Genomic DNA, 20,434 nt, shown 5'->3' with positions numbered 1-20,434 from the left:
TGAAATATTTTATTATGCATCCTGCCCTCCAAAACAAAGCCATGTGCTATCCACATTTACTATTCCAGGCTCTCCGGAAAAAAAAAAAACCTGCATCCAGCAGTGTATTGAACATTGTTGCAACTGAGATAGAAAACAACTTTTTTCTCTTTTAAATCATAGTTACCCTAACCTAACCTCATAAACTCGTGTTTATTTTCAAGGCATCACTCTGAAAGACACGTGTGTTTGGAATGCTGTGCTTTTCTCCATGCTGCATGGAAATAATAATCAAATTATTATTATTATTATTATTAGTAGTAGTAGTAGTAGAAGTAGTAATAGTAATATTATTGTCCCATATCTTTGACTGTGAAAAATTGGCCATTTAATTTTTTTTCTACAGCATTTTTCATAATATTTCACAAGCTCAAGGGGGGGTTTAAACCCCGTAACCCCCCCCCCCTTGCGTACACCACTGCTGCACGTTTTGATAATATAGGTGAAAGGCACTATTACTTGTTGTTATTCCTGTAGACATCCCTGGTCCAGGCTTAAGTTTGTAATGTACCAAGTGGGTTGATTGGAATAGTTACTTTAAGGAAGTCGTGACTAAGGCTGTTTTGGATCTACTATGTTTCTTAACCCAAATCCTGGTATTTACAAAGGTGCTGTTTGAAGCTATTGACATGTTGTTCATGCCACCTCAGTCTCGTAAAGAGAACCTTACGTAAGAGAATCGACAACAAATCTCGAAAGCACAATAATACTACCAAATACTGTCTTTCTATATCTCGAAATGTGCACAATCTCAACTGCAATAATCATAGGTCAAGTACTACTAATATTATACTTATGCACTAATATTCCTTGAACAATTTGTTACAAGCTTAGATAATTTTGTCAGGATAAATATGTACTCAAATATTTAAGTTGTGACTCAAGGCCAAATTTATTATAACAACCGGCGCAATGAAGAGTGGCTGCTATATCAACAAGCAAGTACAATAATCATAAACACAACAATATTAATAGACATTCCAGCATCTCGTCGTTTGGTTTGATTTGGTGTTTTAAGTCCACTTTATGCACAGTAAGGCTAATCGGGACTGGACCTGCAGTTTAAAGTGGGATCCGAACCACTATGTGCCTCCACCGGGTATCGAACCTGGGACCCCTTGATTACAAGGCAACGACGCAACCACTGCGCCATCGGGGAGGCCCTCAGCATCTCGTTGTAACAGGTCATTCAACATTATTCAACTATGTATAATTCAAATCTTTTATGATCTCTTCTCAACATTTTTGACTAGACAAGTTTTACGACTTTCGCACTTTCTAACTAATATTCATAATTTAAACAAACCGTTACGTTCAACGTTAACTAACTAACTAACTCTCTAGCCTTCTAAAACCCAAAGGTTCATGGCTGCAGCAACACAGGCCTTCCATCTGCCCCTATCTTGAGCAAGATCTATATACTCTTTTCCATCTCTACCGATTTCCTTTAGGTCCATCCCAACGTTGTCCCTCCATATTCGTCTTGGCCTTCCTATAAGTCTCTCTTACCATCAGGTTTCCCAACAAGAATCCTGTGAACTCCTCTTTCCTCTCCCATTCGTGCCACATGGCCTGCCCACCTAAGTCTTCTTGATTTAATTATTCTAATAATATCTGTTCAGTCGTTAAGCTATTTGTAATTATTATGGCCACAAAACAATCCCAAAATTAAGATTAATTGGTGCTCTTACAAATTATATCAAAGTTACATCGTATTCAACCGTGCATGCTCAGACCATGAATTTTGATTTGATGCGTATTCAGTCATTATGTATATTTTGCCAACGTTGTGTGGTATCAATTGTCATAATCACTCGTAAATGCCATTTTTTTTTTATGTGACATGCCGGATAATGATAGTATATCGGGTATAGAGCACATTCGTAATTTGAGTGGAACAATGTGCAATCGTTAGTTCACAGTTCTAAATTCACTTCACTGAATAAGAATCAAGGTACGTACCTTAATAATACAGAGACCTCTGATACTCGTGAAATAAGCACAATCTTGACATCCTTCAGAATGCACGCGTTCACATTGGCCATTGTCCAAAACTCATCTCTTCCTCGTTGTAAAAATGGCAATCTTCTATTTGGCCTCGGTAATGCAGCAAACAGGAAATGCACCCTTCCTTTCCGTGTAGACAGATTGGAATTTTCACTGCCTTCGACGATTCTGATGTACTTGCGACGAAACCATGCAATTGAAACATTGGTATTTCAATCTTAAACTATGTACATCCTCTGACGTCTTAATTGCCTTTATGAATCTCATATCGTCATCTTGGTCAAAAGCAAAAGACACGCCGAGAACGAATGCTGTTTCTTCTTAATACAAAATGTGTATTGGTTTCCGACGTTCACTTCCTTCTTTCTTATGCAGAGCGTACCTCGCATTCCTGGTAGATCCTTCACGACTTGGAATGGACCAAATTGAATGGGACTCAGTCAAACTCACTGTCAAGTATATTTTTCCATTCAATCGCTTTCCACTCTTCTACAGGTAATTTTCACCTTAAGTGATTTTTTTTGCATTTCTGGTACAAAACTAATAATTTCCACTAAGTTCCAGACATTTACAATGCAGAAAACATCGAGAATTAACGACTTTTTAAAATGACCATTTGGTATTTCCTGACTGCTCGTGATCCTGAAAAGTGGGGAAGTCATTTCTCAAAGTCGGGATAAAAAAAAGGTAAAAAAAAAGTAAAGTGTTCCCCTGTGCTTAGCACCACACCATGAAGGTGTATAGAAGGTGTGGGGGTAATGCCCCACACTTTCTTGATCCGGGCATGAGTGGGGGTGATGTGATCAGCATCACACCCCTAACTGCCTTTACCCCCCAGGGTTTACCCCAGGTACCCATGTCATTCGATGCTGGGTGGGTGCCGGGGCCAATTAGGATGGGAATTTTTTTTTCCCGATCCCAACTTTCAGGATCCCACGCACCCCTACAAATAACTTCTCGTGTAAATCAACACTATCTTCGAAAACCACAACGTTGAAAAATGCTGCCTGCTTAACACCGCCAAAAGTACTTCATACTGTTTTTGAAGTAAAAGTAATCTCATGCAAAGGCAACTTATTTGCTTCATGGTTTGAAGAAAATAATAGACACTTACACAGCTGTTCTAGGTTGCGAGTAGTGGAAGCAAAGGTATTTCGCGAGGCAATGCATCCTGTGTCTTGCAGAGCTGTGAGTGAGCAGAATCACGCAACCTGGCAAAATATGGTGAGGACCTCTAGTGGCAATTCAGACAACCTTATCTTAATCAGTAACATGACTATAGCGTACCGAAGGATGAGGAAATCTGAGATTTTTTTACGCAACGATATAAAAATTTAATTTAATTTAAACTTGCGATTAATATGCACAGGAAAAATGTCACAAGTTCGATGTCTCCGGGCAGCAACAGCATGAGGAAGAGGTGCTGGAGCAGGCACTTCCTGACAGAGGTCCCGGGCAAGGCTTTCTTCGAAGAATTCTTACATGCGCTTGCCCCTCAAAGAGCACAAAGCATTGGAAAAGCACTCAAGTTTTCTAGTATCTGTCATGGAACGGATCTGCAAACATATTCCCATTGTTAACTGCAACTTCACAAGGTGGACAACACTTTTTCACTATGGAAATTCACACTAGTACTATCGCAAAACAGATAAAAGAGCGGAGCTATGATGACATAGCCTGAATACATAAAAAGCATTAACAAAAAAGTGTTACGTGTGTGATGCTTTAAAAATAAAACAAAGTTTGATTTTATTTGTCTGTGAATCATACGAGGGTCACTATTTATATTTTGAGCCTAACAATGAAAAAACACGAATTTGGCATTGAAAACTGCTTTATTGTTTTTCAAAGTATTCTCCTTTATGGTCAATACACTTTTGCATTCGTTCGAACCATTTGTCAAAGCAGTTTTTCCAATCTTCTTGATACACCTCCATAATATGGTTTTTGAACGCATCAACGGCATCTTCCGCTGACAAAAATCGTTGTCCACGCAATTTATTCTTGACATTCGGGAACAAGAAGAAGTCATTGGGTGCCAAATCAGGACTGTACGGCAGATGACCCATCAATTCGATTTTTTGACTGTTCATAAAGTCGGTTGTTAGACGAGATGTGTGACAGCTGGCATTGTCTTGATGAAGAATGATCCGACGGCGTTTGTTTTTTTCCGTATTTGACCGAAGACCTCTGGCAAACAAATTGTTGTGTACCATTCAGACTTGACCGTTCTACATTCCTCTAAAGGCACAATTGCCACATGACCAGTTTTCCCGAAGAAACAGGCGACCATTTGTTTCGATGTGCTTCGAGCGCGAACAACTTTTGTTGGATTGGGTTCATCTTGAAACACCCATACAGTCGACTGCTGTTTACGTTCCGACTCATATGCATATATCCATGATTCGTCACCTGTTACAATCTTATATACGTCTTTTGAAGCACCACGATTGTATTTATTGAGCATTTATTTGCACCAATTGACGCGAGCGTCTTTTTGAGTTTTTGTCAAATTGTGTGGGATCCAACGAGAACATACCTTTCTCACAGCTAAATGATCATGTAATATTTTATATATGCTTGTGGAACTAATGCCTATGGTTGCCTCAATCTCACAGTATGTCACATGACGATCTTGCAGTATTAGGTTTTGCACAGCATCAATGTTTTCTTGAACAACAACTGATTTTGGACGACCTTCGCAAATCTCGTCGGTGAGCGAATGGCAGCCACAATTAAATTCGTTATACCAGCGTTTGACAGTGGCAAAGGAGGGGCTTCATCGCCAAATGTGGAAGTAAGTTAATCGATGCACTCTTGTCTTGATAATCCATGTCGAAAATCGTAAACAATCATCGCACAAAAATGTTCACGAGTTAATTCCATTTTATTGTTGTCGTGCAATCTCCAAGGCAACATAAACAACACAAATGGAGCTATTGACAAAACATTTGAAGTACGTTATGGTCAATAATGCCAGACGATTCCGTGCAAACGTCAAATCGCGCCTAACTTCAATCAGTGTTGCCAAGGCTCAAAATATAAATAGTGACCCTCATAGAGGCCACAGATGCTAATAATTTTTGTTGGAGAAATTCACAAATTATACACATTCACAAACATTTAGCTCTCTATGCAATTAAAAACAATATAATTCCCAGATTGACAGGACCACTTTTCATGGAATGTCCCACATTTTAAATATTACAAAAAAAAATTGAAAGTTTTTATTGAGAAAATTCAATTTGGGGGTGAGTGTACACATTTTTTTCATTAACAAGCATTTCCTGATTTAAGTCTGCTTTTTATATTTTTATTTCTTCCTTAATATCATTTTCATTTGTTAGTATTAATCATAGATACTTGAATTTGGAAACTGATCCAAACGAAATGATATCTATAATTAAATTTTGATTATCACCCAACACTTGGTTTTGAACTGTAAACATATATTTAGTTTTCTCTTTGCTAACTTCCAACCCTCTCTCTTTAGCTCCTTTTAAAATATATATTTGGTTATTCTTAATTGAATTTATATCATCCCCTAGCAAGACTACATCATCTGTATGTGCTAACATCCGAGTATTACCATTTCATTTTAGCCCTCCATTAGTTTCTTTTACCTTCCTAACAGCATATTCTAAGGCAAAATTAAAGAGCAATGGAGATAATACATCTTCCTGTCTTAACCCATCATGAATTGCAAATTTGTCAGACATATTAACCCTCCAGTACTCGCGCGGGTGACCATTGTCACCCAACCCCTTTGTTTTCGTTACCGCCAAGCAGTGGGGTGGAGGGGAGTGGTAGGTGCTTCAGTACCTTCCCCCTACATTTCCAGCTACCTGACTAGTGTGCGTTTGTATGTTGTAGTGAGGAGTGACCCGTGTTATTGCGCTTGAAAGTCAGTTGGGTGACACTTGTCCCCCGCGCGATTAACGGCGTTATGAATGCACCGAAGCGTCCACGACTCTGTAATAACTCTCTTATTTTGGACGTATTGCTTGGTGAGAGTTCCAATGAGGACGATGTTGTGGAGAATGATAGTGACGATGGTGGACATGATCATTTAGATGTCCAGGATGATCTCTTTGACACCAAAGAAGCAGATGAGCCACAAACGGACCAAGTGAAAAATGCCGAAAATGACCTGCCGCCAAATGCGGAAGAAGAATCCAGTGATGAAGAGGACATCCCATTTGCAAATTTATACATTTTAAGAGACCAGTTTAAGAATGTAATGAAGTGGAAGAACTATCCTCTCAGCCCAGAAATGTACGAACCATAGCTGACAACATTATTTTGCGGCTCCCAGGACCAACTGGACATGGGTAGGGAAGCACGCAGTGCACTTGATTGCTTTTTACTTTTTAACGTTATTGGAACTATAGTTACATCAACCAACATTTATATTGACCATATAAAGGAGCATTTTATCCGAGACAGGGATGCGAAACACACGAATGTTGTTGAAATTCGTGCTTTCATAGGCATTTTGCTACTAACCGGCTGTTTTAGCAGTAAAAGAAAAAAACTAAGCAATGTGGGACAACTCTGCAAGGGCTGGTGTGGAAGTCTGTTATCTTGCCATTAGTGAGAATAGATTTCATTTCCTCATGCGATGTCATCATTTTGACGACATCGGAGTTCGTCAGCAGCGAAGAGAAATTGATCGGCTTGCGCCTATCAGAGAAGTCCTAGAACTTGTGGGGCAAAACTTGTGGTAAGCGCCTCAATCATTTACAAGTTAAACAATGCTGCAGCTAAACCACCTGCAAGACGAGAATTTCTGAAAAGTTTGGTGTTGGAACCTCTGATTGACAGTCTAATCGAGCTTCCTTTCATCCCTGTACACCTGAAGAGCAGAGGAAAGGCGCTTCTTGTAATCGAAGAAACTCTTCAGCCTGAGCGCAGACAACAAGATAACAGTAGAGGTCACTGCTATCTGTATGGGAGGGCGAGAGACAAAACAACCAGAAAACATTGTGAAAAATGTGGACGTCTTATCTGTAGTGATCATTCATCAATTCTTTGTCATTTAAATTTTCAACCTACAATATGCATAAAAAATTATTACGAGTAACAAACATTGTTGTGACTATACTCTTTCTATATGTAAAATGCAGGGTACGCTTTAGCGATTTCTTTTGCCTTGTAATAAAGGCCAAAATATGTTAATATATATGTTTATGGATTCTCAATAAAGCAGTCTTTCAGATGAGCAAGGAGTTTTACAATGTTACCCTGCATTAAAAAAAAGTTATGGTAGCCTAAAGTTTAAGATATTTTTTCCATGCAAAATTTTGTTAAAGAACCATTCGGTAATTTTTTTCTTTACGACACCTGTTTGATACAAAACTAATTAAAAAAATACTTTAAGTGTCCCTAGAATAGTTTGTAAATATAACAAAAGAAAAAACCACCATACAATAATTAGTCTTTTCGAAATAAATAAAATACCTTATGGGTGACAACTGTCACCCGCGCGAGTATCCGTGTTACGGGATGCCACGCGAGTACTCAAGGGTTAATACCACATGAATTTTACTATCTGTTTCATTATTGCATATTTTTATCATATTAACAAACTTCTTAGGTATTCCAAATTTGACTAGTATTTTATATAAGTTCTCTCTATTAACCAAATCAAATGCATTTTTCAAAACCAGTGAATGGATGGACATTTTGATTATATTCCCACTGCCTGATGTGAAAATTTTGATCTATAGTTGATGAGTTACATTTAAATCATAATCACCTGAAATTTGTTTAATCACTATTAGGAATTAGTAATGATGATATAGCAATAAGATGTGTTACAGATAATGATATGATTTCATGTAGGCATTGTATATGTAAATAACAGCTACTTTCACAATAAGAAACTTCTGGCAAAATTTGTTGTAAGTTCATTTTTTGCTCTGATAAGCTTGGAGCCTTACACAAAGTGGATTGATTTAAATTGCAATTTAAATCAAGATTAAAATCATTTAAAGAATAATGTACATAAGAATTTTGTAGATATCAAAATCACTTTTCGTGAAAGGACATTAATCTCGTAATCATTTAATGGTGTTTATTAGGCTCTAAGAAACAAAACAAAATATGTACTGATGGGGCGAAGCTCATACGAAAAGAAACATAAACTATAAACTGTAAACACACTTAAACTTCCTTGATTTAAAATTCAATAATTTGTATAGGCAAAAATAGGAAACATTCTGCATAGAAAAATATACAAAATATTGATCATGTTAAACTGTAATTAGTGTCAGTATCATTAAACTGTAAATAATCATGGCAGCTGATATTTTGTAAACTATCGTTAAAAAAATCGCCAAAATTCAGCTACAAAGACTATAAATATTGATTGAGTTGGTGTTTTAAGTCCAGTTTATGCACAGTAAGGATAATCGGGACAGGACCTACAGTTTAAAGTGGGATTTGAACTGCTATGTACCTCCGCCAGGTATCAGACAAAGACGTTAAATAATATTGTAAGTTACAATTACATATGACATCTAAAATGCTTCATTTTCAGTGGAAGAAAAGTTACTGAAACTATTATAGTGTCATTAACACACTCAACAAACATTTCCATAGAAGGTTCATGTGCAGAAAAATGTATGTTTGCATAAATTTCTTATTTGCTTGAATCAAACTGTTCAAATATTTTACAAGGCCTTTTACTAGAAAAATCCTTTCTATAAGAAGTATGGTGCCAAAAACCATACAACCAATTCTAAGCATGTTTTTTTTTCACCAATTTAAATAGAAAAATCCAATTTAAATTTAAAAAATCATCAACAATGATTTTTTAATAAAGTTTATGATTTTTATCCACCCTGGCCTTACACAATGATTATTAAGCCATACATTTTATGGCATGATCTATTTTGGATACAACACATAAACACACATGCATTATCATACAAATTTCAAAAGACCAGTAGGGAAAAGTATAAATATTGTTTTGTATGGAGGTTGTATTATTATTACAATAAGTTAGTCTGTAGGTAGGAAAGTCATTTTATCTACTATGTGCCACATTCACGTGTGTTTTCTATTTGAATTTGAATTTTTCATTTGTGTTCCATTGCTGCCATTTTGGGTTATTGCAATGTGAATGAATCATAATGCAATTACATTGGTCAAGTGATATTGAACAACCATAGGCTTGGATTCGAACCTGGAACCTTTGGTGGCAAGTTTGTGATTCAAGCACTCATGTTCTTGGTTACCAATGTTTGAAGAGAAAATTGGGATTGGACTTTTCTTTTTCAATTTTTCTCTCCAAGAAAGAGTCTACAAGAACATTTCTGTTGTTGTTAATATTACATCTAGAAACATCTACATACTTATCTAATATTTCATTGTTTTGTTTTCATCGTAGCTGGTACAAGTTGATTGAACTCACACTCCGATGTGCTTCTGGTTGAAGATTTAAAGAAAAATTTCAGATCGTTCCCTGCCGTGAAAGGCGTTCAGTTTGGAATTGGCAGTGGGCAATGCTTTGGCCTTCTGGGAGTCAATGGAGCAGGAAAAACAACCACATTCCGAATGCTGACTGGAGACGAATACCCAAGTTCAGGAAATGCTTATGTTTCAAATTATAGTCTAGAAGGTTGCAGGAAAAAGGTAAAGTACAATACACATTTCTAGAAAAGAAAAATATTTCTATATTTCATGATTTCAAAATATACTGTACTTTCATTAAATGTAGTACAACAGAGTAAAATATTTCTACTCTCTTGTGTATCTGTGCTGTATATACACATAGTTCTTTTTTCTCGTTGTACACAATGATATGCCAGTCTGACATTTTTTGGAAGGGCTAGAATAGAAACTAATCAGGGACGTCAGAACGGGGGCCATCAAGGAGGGGCAATATAGTATTTTTGCCCCCCTGGTTGCATGCTAAAAATGAGACTATATTTTTTCCCCCCAACTTATCTCTGGTTTGAAAAAAATGGAAAATTATTTTTGTGCTAGTTGATGAAAATAGCCTCAAGGTTTTGCTACCAGCAAGAAGTACATGACACAAAGATTGACGTGCAGATTAGAATTTCAGCCACGTCTCCACAAATCAAGTGTAACGTGAAATTATCCCCTTAGGAAATCGCTGCTTCCGTTTCCAAGTTTCCATTTATCTACCAGGTTTTGTACGTACGGGTGAGCTCGGTGTGAAACAATAAACCCAGTGTACCCCAGTGGGAAAGGAGTGGGGGAGGGGGGTGGCCAGAGGAAGCTTAATTTTAATCTCTTCTTTTCCATCTACAACTACATGGCAAGGGCTGCGAACAAGGGGGGCAGATGGAGCTTGAACCTTTTAATTTAAAAATTCAAGGTGGAAGAAATTCGAAACGAATGTGAGATGATCTTTTAACAATATCGATAAGACAAGACTTGTCGAAACGAGACCAAAGATGAGACAGACCTCTGTTAAATCTAGACGGAAAAGTGAATAGAATGGGTATTTACACTTCAAGATGAGACCCAGTACAAGTTAGGCATTTACAACTGGGGACAGACCGAGAACAAGGTAAACCATTCCTTCGCAAGACGAAAAAAACTGGCAAGTACCACCTCGGCAATATCCGTGCTGTTCTCTCAGTGGCGGAATAACAACTTTAAGCCCCCCCTCCCCTTTCCCAACATAAGAAAAAATATATATTTCTCCTGTCCTCGATTATCTCTACCTACCACTTGTCTAAAGTTCTTTTCAATGTTTCGATCTTTCGCCCTCCCCCCCACCCCATACCCTCCTTACAAATTTCACCGCCTATGCCCCTTAGCAAAGACCTACCATGCATGTCGTAAAATGTCACAGTATATGCAATTATTCAATCTAGCTCTGCAAATTATTTATCAATATCGGAGAAATTTGAAAAAGGCACCCCCTGGCAATGAGTTCCACCAAACACACAAATACACAATATCCTCGGGTGAAACTGGTCGCCCCTACACCCTGCCCCAATCTGCTCTTGCAGCCATTTTGGCAATAACTTATCTTTCAGCGGCCGGGGCTACAGTCGTAGTCAAGCCAGGCTTCCCTGGACCAACGCTTCTCCGAAAATTTTGAAAGTTATTTGGAAATTGCAATCGATGCATTGAGGATATTTTTAATGCATCGTAGTATGTGTCGTAAAACGTTATAATGTTGCAATTCATTCTCTGTGCATATAGCACGTGCCATGTAGGCACATTTAGGGCCTAGATTCTAGATCTAGATCTCTGCCATTTTGGAGGTCATGTGATCAGCATCGTGCTCATGTCGCCTTTACTCCCAGGGTTGTCCCTAGGTACCCATTGATTTGAGGTTGGGTGAGCCCCAGAGCCTCTTTATGTGGTGACAAGGCCGAAAAAATTCCGACCTTATATCAGCAACCTCGGGAATCGAACCCGGGCCTCCTGCGTGGCAGTCAGACTAGACCACTGTGACTCCAAAAAGTTGGCATTTCACTCCCAACTGTGCAAATTATTTTTCAAAACGTGAGGAAGATAAAATAAGACTCTCGGTGGAAGATGTTCATGACTTCTCCTCAAGGGCTTCAGAAGGAAGGGGTTAGTCTATTTTGAAACAATGGGAAAATGAATATCCCAATTTTTTTTTTTTTTTTTTATTTTTTATTTATTTTAAATGGTGTTCAGTTCCTTGACATAACCCAACATTCCAAATTGAGACGTAGGTCAGGAAGCCGCATTCACTTGCCAACACAGTAGCAAAAGAGTCTATGCCTATTCAGGAACAGAGCTGTTTCGGATCAAGGATTCATTTGCATGCAAATTCTGACCGCTACTTCGGTCTTTGTGGAAATAATCTCTCGTTAGGAACCCCCGCAGTCAAGGTCATTGGCCTTACAAAAAAGAGTGCCCACCTTAGACAGCATATTCTTGAAAGTTCCAGTTCCTTCTCCCCTTCCCTTTTGGTCCAGAGAATAGCTGCATTTTGAATGACTCAAAATATTGGAAATGTCAAGTCGGATCAGAAGATCACAGCACATATGTCAGTCGCCTGATATAGAAGCAATAGACTGGTGAGTTGTACTTCTCTCCTTGTATTTTATTGTCTAATTTATGTCTTCTGTGTTGAAGAACAGATAGGGATGTACCGTGTCAATCATCCCTTCCTTGTTCACGCTCTTGGTTTTTAATGCTGCATACTTTGAAGTGTGTGAAGAAACACCACAGTTTTACTCCTGTAATGGTTTGTTACGAAAATCTACTGCATAGATCCAGCTACGTTGAACCCCTGTGTATAATGTTGACTTCAAATCAAATTTTTGTCACTTTATTTATTTTTACCATAAGCGATATTTGCCTGTATATCAGTTTTCTTTAATTTTATCAGGACTCCTAATTTTGTCTAAATGATTAAATTTATGGCGGTTGAGGTCTTCACACAGTTTGTGATGAAAAATAACTGATTTAGTTTGTTTTAATTCACTTTTCTGCCACTTTTGGCTAATCGCAAAGATGAGAATCAGAATGTTGAAATTGATGAAAGGACAATCACAAATAACACTTATGCCCAGGCCAGAATTCGAACACGGGATCCCTGGCTTTGTAGCATGTTGCGATAACCACTACTTCACGGAGGTCAGCATGAAGAAAAGAAGTAAGATGTCTTAGGAGCCAGAGGAAATTTATTCCTCTACAGACTACACCTGCCCATGAAAATGTCTGATGAACATGGATACTTCCTTGACACAGTTATAGTACCTGCGAAAGTTGAGATTTGTTTATTCTACCCTCATCTCCCCCGTTTAGCTAAAAGAAAGAATAAATGACATTAAAAAAAATTAACAGAGCATCGAGTGGTGGGTTAATGTATTTATCGCATTACATAAATAGCTATGTAATGACAATATAATATGTATCAATAATTATATGATTATATATATATACATACATTTGTGTATATAATTATGTAATTATGTAAATATGTAATACACATATTTAAATATGCATACATATGTACTATTTTCCCCATATTATATATATATATAGGGGGAAGAGAGATTTCTAAACTTGGTTGGTTAATTGGAAAACCTGCCCCCCCTCTTGAATAAGTTCCGATATCCCTGAAACTAATAGTTGTTTGTGTTAACAGAAGGAATACAGATAAATATGTATACACATATACAGTGTCTCCACGAAGTCCCTATACTCCTACTTTCATGCATCCTGTTGCAACCATGTTGAAAATAGGCTGGTATTCAGTTGCTTGGGAATGATTTTGTCTCCATGGTTGGCATCCTTTCTCTGAAGGTCACATGGAATGCTTGCTAAAATTAATATATGTCATCTGTTGTGCCATGGTTGATGTGAGAATGTAGTTACAATGCTGAGGAATGGTCAATGATGTGTGTGTGTGAATGGCAACGCATGGGGCAAACAATGTACTGTAACGTAATGTAAAATCCACAAGTATGTTATGTAAATAAATACATACATATATTGTAGTAAATAAGTCATATATATTAGCTAGGGGTAATATGTACTATGTAATATAATATAGGGATACGGAGACTTCTTGGACACCCTGTATAATAGCATATACATAGTTGGCAGTATTTTTAAGTACATCTTAGTTAGTGCCAGGATTGATTTATGTGTATTTCATTCTGTTGACCATATACAGTGGTCACAGATGTTAATAAATACACGTACATGTATTGGCAGTGGTCAGAAACAGCATGCTGCTTGAAGCGATGCTACTGTATCTAGCTACAAAATTTGTAGATGTAGATGTAGATTTAAAGATTATAGCTGTAGAGAAGCTATAAAATTCCTGTAGTTGTAGCGAAAAATTTGCTACATCTACATTTCTTCTTGGAGTTTTGAGTTAAATTTTATATGCGTCAACAGTGTCAAAAAAAAAAATTCAAGAATAATGCTTACTTGTGTGTGAGGTTTAAAAAGACCATGCCTATTACTAGATAATGGCAATAGGGTTAATCTAGATGATAAAAGTCCTGATATCGCAGATTATAGATAACCACGTAATTTATTTCATTGATATATGAACCCAGTCAACACACTAACGTTGCCACAACGTTGTATGAATGTTGTATTTATGATGAATGTTGTATGTAGGGGCACAAGGTTGATAACGTTGCCAGAACGTTGTATGCTTTTTGTGTTTATGATGAATGTTGTATGTAGGTTGACAACGTTGTGGCATGAACGTTACAAAAAACATTCCACTGAATACGCTTTAGTTTGGATGGTCACTACCATGAGCGCCACAAGCGTCAGATCGGAGTGTTTTGTTTAATCTGAATTTGTGTGTGCACTGACCACCAAACCTTATATTTCCTACAGCGTACACTAGATGGCAGTGTGACTCAAATGAAAAACAAACATAACTTTTAGTAACACAAATAAGGATACTTTAGATTGTAATTAGTGAAAAAATGTGTTTTATTGTCCTTCAAAAGATGTGTGAATATTGAAGTTGTAAGGAAGATCAGAAAATGAAATGTTTTGAATACAAGTGAATTAGTAATTAGTGAAAAAATGTGTTTTATTGTCCTTCGAAAGATGTGTGAATATTGAAGTTGTAAGGAAGATCAGAAAATGAAATGTTTAGAATACAAGTGAAACTCCCATGATACATATTTTTATTCCAGACTATATAATCAGGAGCTAAGTACTGCAAAAAGAAACTGATTACCAGGTGTAGTTAGAGATTGATTAATTCATCAAAATCTCCAGACTAACAATTGCCTATTTTGGTGGAGCAGGAAAAGTAACAACGTTAGGTATCTTAGGGGCTAATGTTGCCACAACGTTGTGGTAACATTACCTTGTCGACTGGGAATAATTCTGATATCCAGATAACCAAATGGCATTCATCAATATAATCCGGCCAATGGCTATTTATCTTCAAGAAAATAAAAACATAAATGAAAATATGTTCATTGAAAAATATGTCAAATTTGAGTAACACCCTAATGGTAATACTCGGATATCAAATTTGAATTAATTTGCCACTTATACTATACGCACACATCATACTCAAACACTGAATGCTGCTAACAAAATGATAGAATGATGGGTATCATAATAATAAATAACGGAATCTATTTTCTAGTAAGTACAACTGCTTCTTTTGAATACCCATATTTTCTTTTAATGAATAGTATCGCAGAAGTAGTGAGTAGCGAACAGGAGTAGTGTAGTGAGCTACTTTTCGGTAAATGTAGCTGTAGAGAAGCTACATTTTTGGAAGCTGTAGCGAAGTTACTGTTAAAATGTAGATTTCTGATCACTGTGTATTGTTAATGGTGATACAAAAAGATCTACAGGCAAAAGTAAAATGGACCTTTCTGATGGCACAGTGGTAATGTTATTGCCTTGCAATTAAGGGATCCTGGGATCGATATCTGGTGGAGGCACATAGTGATTTGGATCCCTCTTTAAACTGTAGGTCCATTGCCAATTAGCCTACCTTGGGCTCTTAAATAAGAAATCGAAACAAAAAACAAAGCAAAAGGAAAAATAAATGATCCAGGATAAATTTAAAAGTATAGATATATCAGTATATCTTGCATCTGCTTAGAAAATTAAAAACTAAACCTCTCAATACAGTAAATGATTTTGTGCTGAAATCTTGCTAGAGTTTAATATTTTGGCATGCATCATCAATTTTGGTTTGATCTAACATTTATAAATGTGATTCTTCACAATCCCCAAAGGATAATGTAAAATATTATTATTTTCTTCCAGTATTTATCCAAAATAGGATACTGCCCCCAGTTTGATGCCATCATAGATGTTCTCACCGGAAATGAGATGCTGAGATTGTTTGCAAACTTACATGGAATTCCAGCAGAGGATGTTGAAAATGAAGTGCGAAAATGGATCACTGCAATGGGTGAGTTATAGAGCAGAGAGTTTTCATGGTTGGCATGAACGGTGCCAATCTTAGACTGTGTTATGTAATTGGAATAGCATTTTTGGCAATGTAATGTCATATACAAGGGCCATTTCAAACGTTTCTTACAAGTGTGCCACCACTCCTGTGGTTAAAACTAAAAGTGGCACTGGAATGTGAACAGTGTTGGGAAACTTTGTTAAACATGTCAGGAGATGCATTAGCAGGGTGCAGTGGTTCAACAAGCAGTTTTTTTTTTTCATTTCTTGTGACGTTTTATGCTTTACTAGGAAAAAGGGTCTTGGCAAATCATTGGTCTTCCTGCAACAGGTTGTGTGTCTCTCGCTGACTTTCCCAACCAAACAAGAAACTTTTCCAGGACACAAATGTTCGAAAGTGAACAACCCAACTCCATTGCACAAAAGGTCGCTAGGGTTTATTGAATTGTAATATGTAGCAGCAGGGTGCAATATCATTTAAAAAAATGGTGGGGGAGGAGGCTGGCTCTTAATGTAAGGTAAAAGGTAAAGTTCCCGATGCTTATACGAGCACCATGCCATGAAGGCACATTTAGGGGATGTGGGGGTGGGCCCCCACATATTCTCGATCTTTGCCATTTTGGAGCTGATGTGATCATCACCATGCTCCAGCTGCAAGGAGAAGGCCAGAAAAATTCCGAACTTTGATTACCCAACCTGGGAATTGAACCTGGTTCTCCCAAATGGCAGACACCCTAATGACTCTTAATGTACACTCACTATTATATGTATATGTGTGTGTGTGTGTGTGAGGGAGAGAGAGGGGAGAGTATAATTTATTGTAGCAATATTAAATGTAACAGGGAAAGAAAATTATATATAATGATGCTGAAGAGCGATGTTTGAACCAATTATATTCATGAACTTACCAAGAGTTTTACTTAGATATATTCAAGAATTACACCAGAATGTTAAAATATTTGTTGTCATAAAATGCATTTTTTCACACAAAACTGGTGCAAAATAAGAAGCAGCTTCAAATTTTGCATAATTTCCAGGATAATTAGACTTTAAAAAATTCCAGGGGTAATTTTTTCAGACCCCGTGTAAGACCAAAATGCCAGAAAAGTATCAGCCAGTACCCTAAATAAATTCCAACCAATACTTTCCAATGCCGCTGGTACATCAGGGCTATTATGCCAGTAAATTACGAAGTATGCCAGATGGTGTAATAAGAATTGTTTTTCCATTTAATTTTTGTTTTCTATTTATATTGAGCAATGAGATTGTCATTCTTATGTTTGTCTTTCACTCATGTTACTCTGACTGCAGTACTGCCATGGATGAGCAGAAGAGGGGGAGGGGGCCTTCCTCCCCCCTGGAAAATGAATGTCCACCTAAAAATTATATATCACACAATTTCATTTCAGTCAGTAATTTATGTTAATTATTAGAAGTGTGTTGAAGGAAAATGATAATTTCAGACTGAAAATGTGTTTTTTGAGGGGGCATCACTATTATTGGGAAAAACATGCCTCCCTTGCCCCCATTGGAAAAAGTACCTTGATTACTCCTCCCTGGAAAAAATCCTCTGAACGTGCATGCTTCATTCTGTGATGGTTTTAGAGGGGAGAATTTTTGTGCAAGATTCTTGGTTTGGGGGATATTCCACAAACCCTGAGACCTTCTGTAAACAAAACCACCTGCATGCAGAAAGGATTGCAAACTCATAGAAGTAAAATAATCCACACGAAAATCCAGCGTTGTTACAGGATTCATTACGTAAGGTAAAACAATGGCCAATTTGTAGTATGGGATACGCTACTGGAAATGACGTCTCACTTTAAACCCAATGCTCTTTCTTTTTTTACTTATTGCTTCACCTTTATGGTTAACTCTTTGCACCAGTAATCATTTCCCATAAATTTGGCTTCTTTCTTGCATGCGAATTGAATATATTTTACTTGCATTTTTTTAGACAAAATGATATAACATGGTTACGTATATTTCTAAGGTTTGATAAAGATAGGAGTGTATTTGAAATTTGTTTGTAGATTTTATGTAAATTGTATCTTATGTAAATAAAATATATAATGGGCATAAACAGTCATATGCATTGCTGTAAGTCCAATAAATATATTGATGATGATGATCAACACAAGACAAAGAAATTTCGTAAATTTATTGCGGTTGGAAACTTTGACAAGCATCCTAATAACGATTTTTGTTCCGCCAAATATAGTGCACTTCGTAAAATAACTTGGTAACATGGCAAGGAAAGATAAGTGTGAACATTTTGTAGTAATATGCATTATAACTTTCAATGAGCTTAGAGATTTGTGTACATAATGATATTTTATAACATTGGTTATTTTCTAAAAATAATCATGTGAACAGCAAGGAAGTAGTGCAACTTAGTAATATTGCCTGACTTATCCTTAGAAAAATAACATTGAGAGTTCTATGCATGCGGGAAAGTCTCCGTGTTCTCCGAGCTTGTTTTCAAAACACCAGCAAGGACAGCCTTTGAAAAGGGGCGAGAAACAGATTCTACTCAATATTTATGTAACGTTCTGTCAGTGGTATCTTGAGAAACCAATAAATGAAGTGGTTAAGTTCGTACCCAGTGCAGTGGTGTGTCAGTGTCTGCAGTTTTAAGGGTTATGAAAGAGAGAATGACCGGGAGAGTAACATTGTATGCGGCTGCATATTCATCTGATGTTTTGAGAGCGGGTTCTCACATTCAGAGGCTCTTATATAAAATGAATAAGTGCAGCGAACTATGAGTGTAACAGCAGATGATTGTGGTCATGAATCAGCTGATGCGGAGTGATACATCGAATCAGTGAGACCGTTTGTTTACAGAAGGTCTCAGGGTTTTTGATTTACACCTTAGTTATGTGTACATTCAGTAAGAATAAATGTTGCATTGTGTGAAAGTGCATCTTTCATATTCATTTTTAGATTTGAACGAGTACGCTGATAGACAGTGTGGCACATACAGTGGTGGCAACAAGAGGAAGCTGAGCACAGCCATGGCTCTCATAGGAGACTTGCCGATCATATTTCTTGATGAACCAACCAGTGGAGTGGATCCTGTGGCACGAAGGAATCTTTGGGGTGTTCTTCAGAAAAGCCAGAAAGCAGGACAGGCCATTGTACTAACCTCTCACAGGTAACCTAACTCCTTTCACACCTCTGTACTTCTATGTAAATCTTTGCTATTATTGTTGTGCTTGCAGTAATTTGTTCTTTGCCCGCTATTGCTGGTGAACACTAGTGGAAGTTATATATACTAATTTACTTCGTTAAGCTTTTACCACTGAAATTGTGTTTTCTAAGTGAGGGGTGTCTTATCAGGGGTGGCTTTTAGGCCAGGCAATCTGGGTGACTGCCCAGGGTACCTTTCTTGTGGGGGGGGCACCAAACTGGGATATCCCCTTCATTAGCACCAAAAATTTATTTTTGATTTGATTACATACCTTTCTTTATTTATTTCTAAGTCTAATTTATGCACAGAAAGGCTAATTGGGACTGGATCGACAGTTTAAGGTGAGATCCAAACTACTATGTATCTCCACTGGGTGCATGGCTATTTGTTTTAAAAATAGTTGGATTTTTGTTGACAAGAATTAATTAAAGTTACTGCTGAATAACATAATAAGTGTTTTGCAAAATCATGGAGCAATTTAATAAGCTAAGAGATTATTGTTATTTTGATGTACAAAGCCACTGCAAAAGAAGTAGACACTTTCAATGCTTTATAAATCCAAAACTATTTATGTTATCAGGAAACACTTTTCACTGTTTTATAAAGTAATTCTTTAAATTTTGTTTCCGAACTCACAGATGTTCAATATGTTCTCCTTGTGTCACACATTACACATCAAGATGATAATCAAATTCAACCCAAACCTGATGTAAGATACCTGCATCTACACTTTTCACAGCTGTCGTGATGCATTGTTTCAACTCATCTATATCATTAGGAATTGGGGGGGGGGGGGACATACACCTTGTCTTTGACAAATACCCAAACAAAAAAGTTGCACAGTGTGAGATCAGGGCTGCATGGTGGCCAGCGTGTTAGAGCACCGTTGTGTGGAAGGGTTTCATCCAGAATAGTCGTAACACCTTGGTGCCAGTGAGGTGGTACTCCATCCTGTTCGAATATGAAGTTTCCCCTGTCCTGATGCAGTTGAGGCATAAACCATTTCATTAGCATTTAGTGATATGCAACTCCTGTTACCAGTGGCGTGCCCAGGATTTTCGAAAGGAGGGAGTTAGGTATACATTTTTTAGTAGTCAGCCCTCATTTTTCCATCTTCTCCTGGATTTGATTGTCTTTTTTTAAGGAATACTGGGCCAAGGGGAGGGTTATAACCCCCACCAACCCCCCTTGGGCACGCCACTGCCTGTTACCGTGTCTTCTACAAAGAAGAATGGTCTATAAACATTTGTGCAGGATAGAACACAGAACACATTCACTTTTGCAGAATCCCGCACATGTTCCACTGTCACCCTTGGA

General features: G+C 37.3%; 2 protein-coding genes across 2 annotated transcripts in view; both read left to right on the top strand.

The window, feature by feature from the left end:
• Positions 1 to 20,434, top strand: part of LOC145979592 (phospholipid-transporting ATPase ABCA3-like) — a 234,895-nt gene that overhangs the window by 39,669 nt on the left and 174,792 nt on the right. The window lies entirely within an intron of this gene.
• On the top strand, positions 5,993 to 19,085 carry LOC145979347 (ATP-binding cassette sub-family A member 7-like). Its single transcript, XM_083112212.1, has 4 exons — positions 5,993 to 6,175; positions 9,463 to 9,684; positions 15,781 to 15,928; positions 18,871 to 19,085. The coding sequence occupies exons 1-4, from the start codon at positions 5,993 to 5,995 to the stop codon at positions 19,083 to 19,085; spliced, it is 768 nt and encodes a 255-aa protein (XP_082968338.1).

Source organism: Lepisma saccharinum, chromosome 26 (genome assembly GCF_977018435.1).
Source record: "Lepisma saccharinum chromosome 26, izLepSacc3.1, whole genome shotgun sequence".
Classification (NCBI taxonomy): domain Eukaryota; kingdom Metazoa; phylum Arthropoda; class Insecta; order Zygentoma; family Lepismatidae; genus Lepisma; species Lepisma saccharinum.
This window is presented reverse-complemented; position numbering and strand designations above follow the sequence as displayed.

Bases quoted from the DNA above. Each gene is read 5' to 3' on its own strand.
- LOC145979347 (XM_083112212.1), top strand. From the start codon at position 5,993: ATGAATGCACCGAAGCGTCCACGACTCTGTAATAACTCTCTTATTTTG. The intron at 6,176-9,462 runs GTGAAAAATGCC...TGATTGAACTCA, and splicing joins ATGAGCCACAAACGGACCAA to CACTCCGATGTGCTTCTGGT. The intron at 9,685-15,780 runs GTAAAGTACAAT...ATTTTCTTCCAG, and splicing joins TAGAAGGTTGCAGGAAAAAG to TATTTATCCAAAATAGGATA.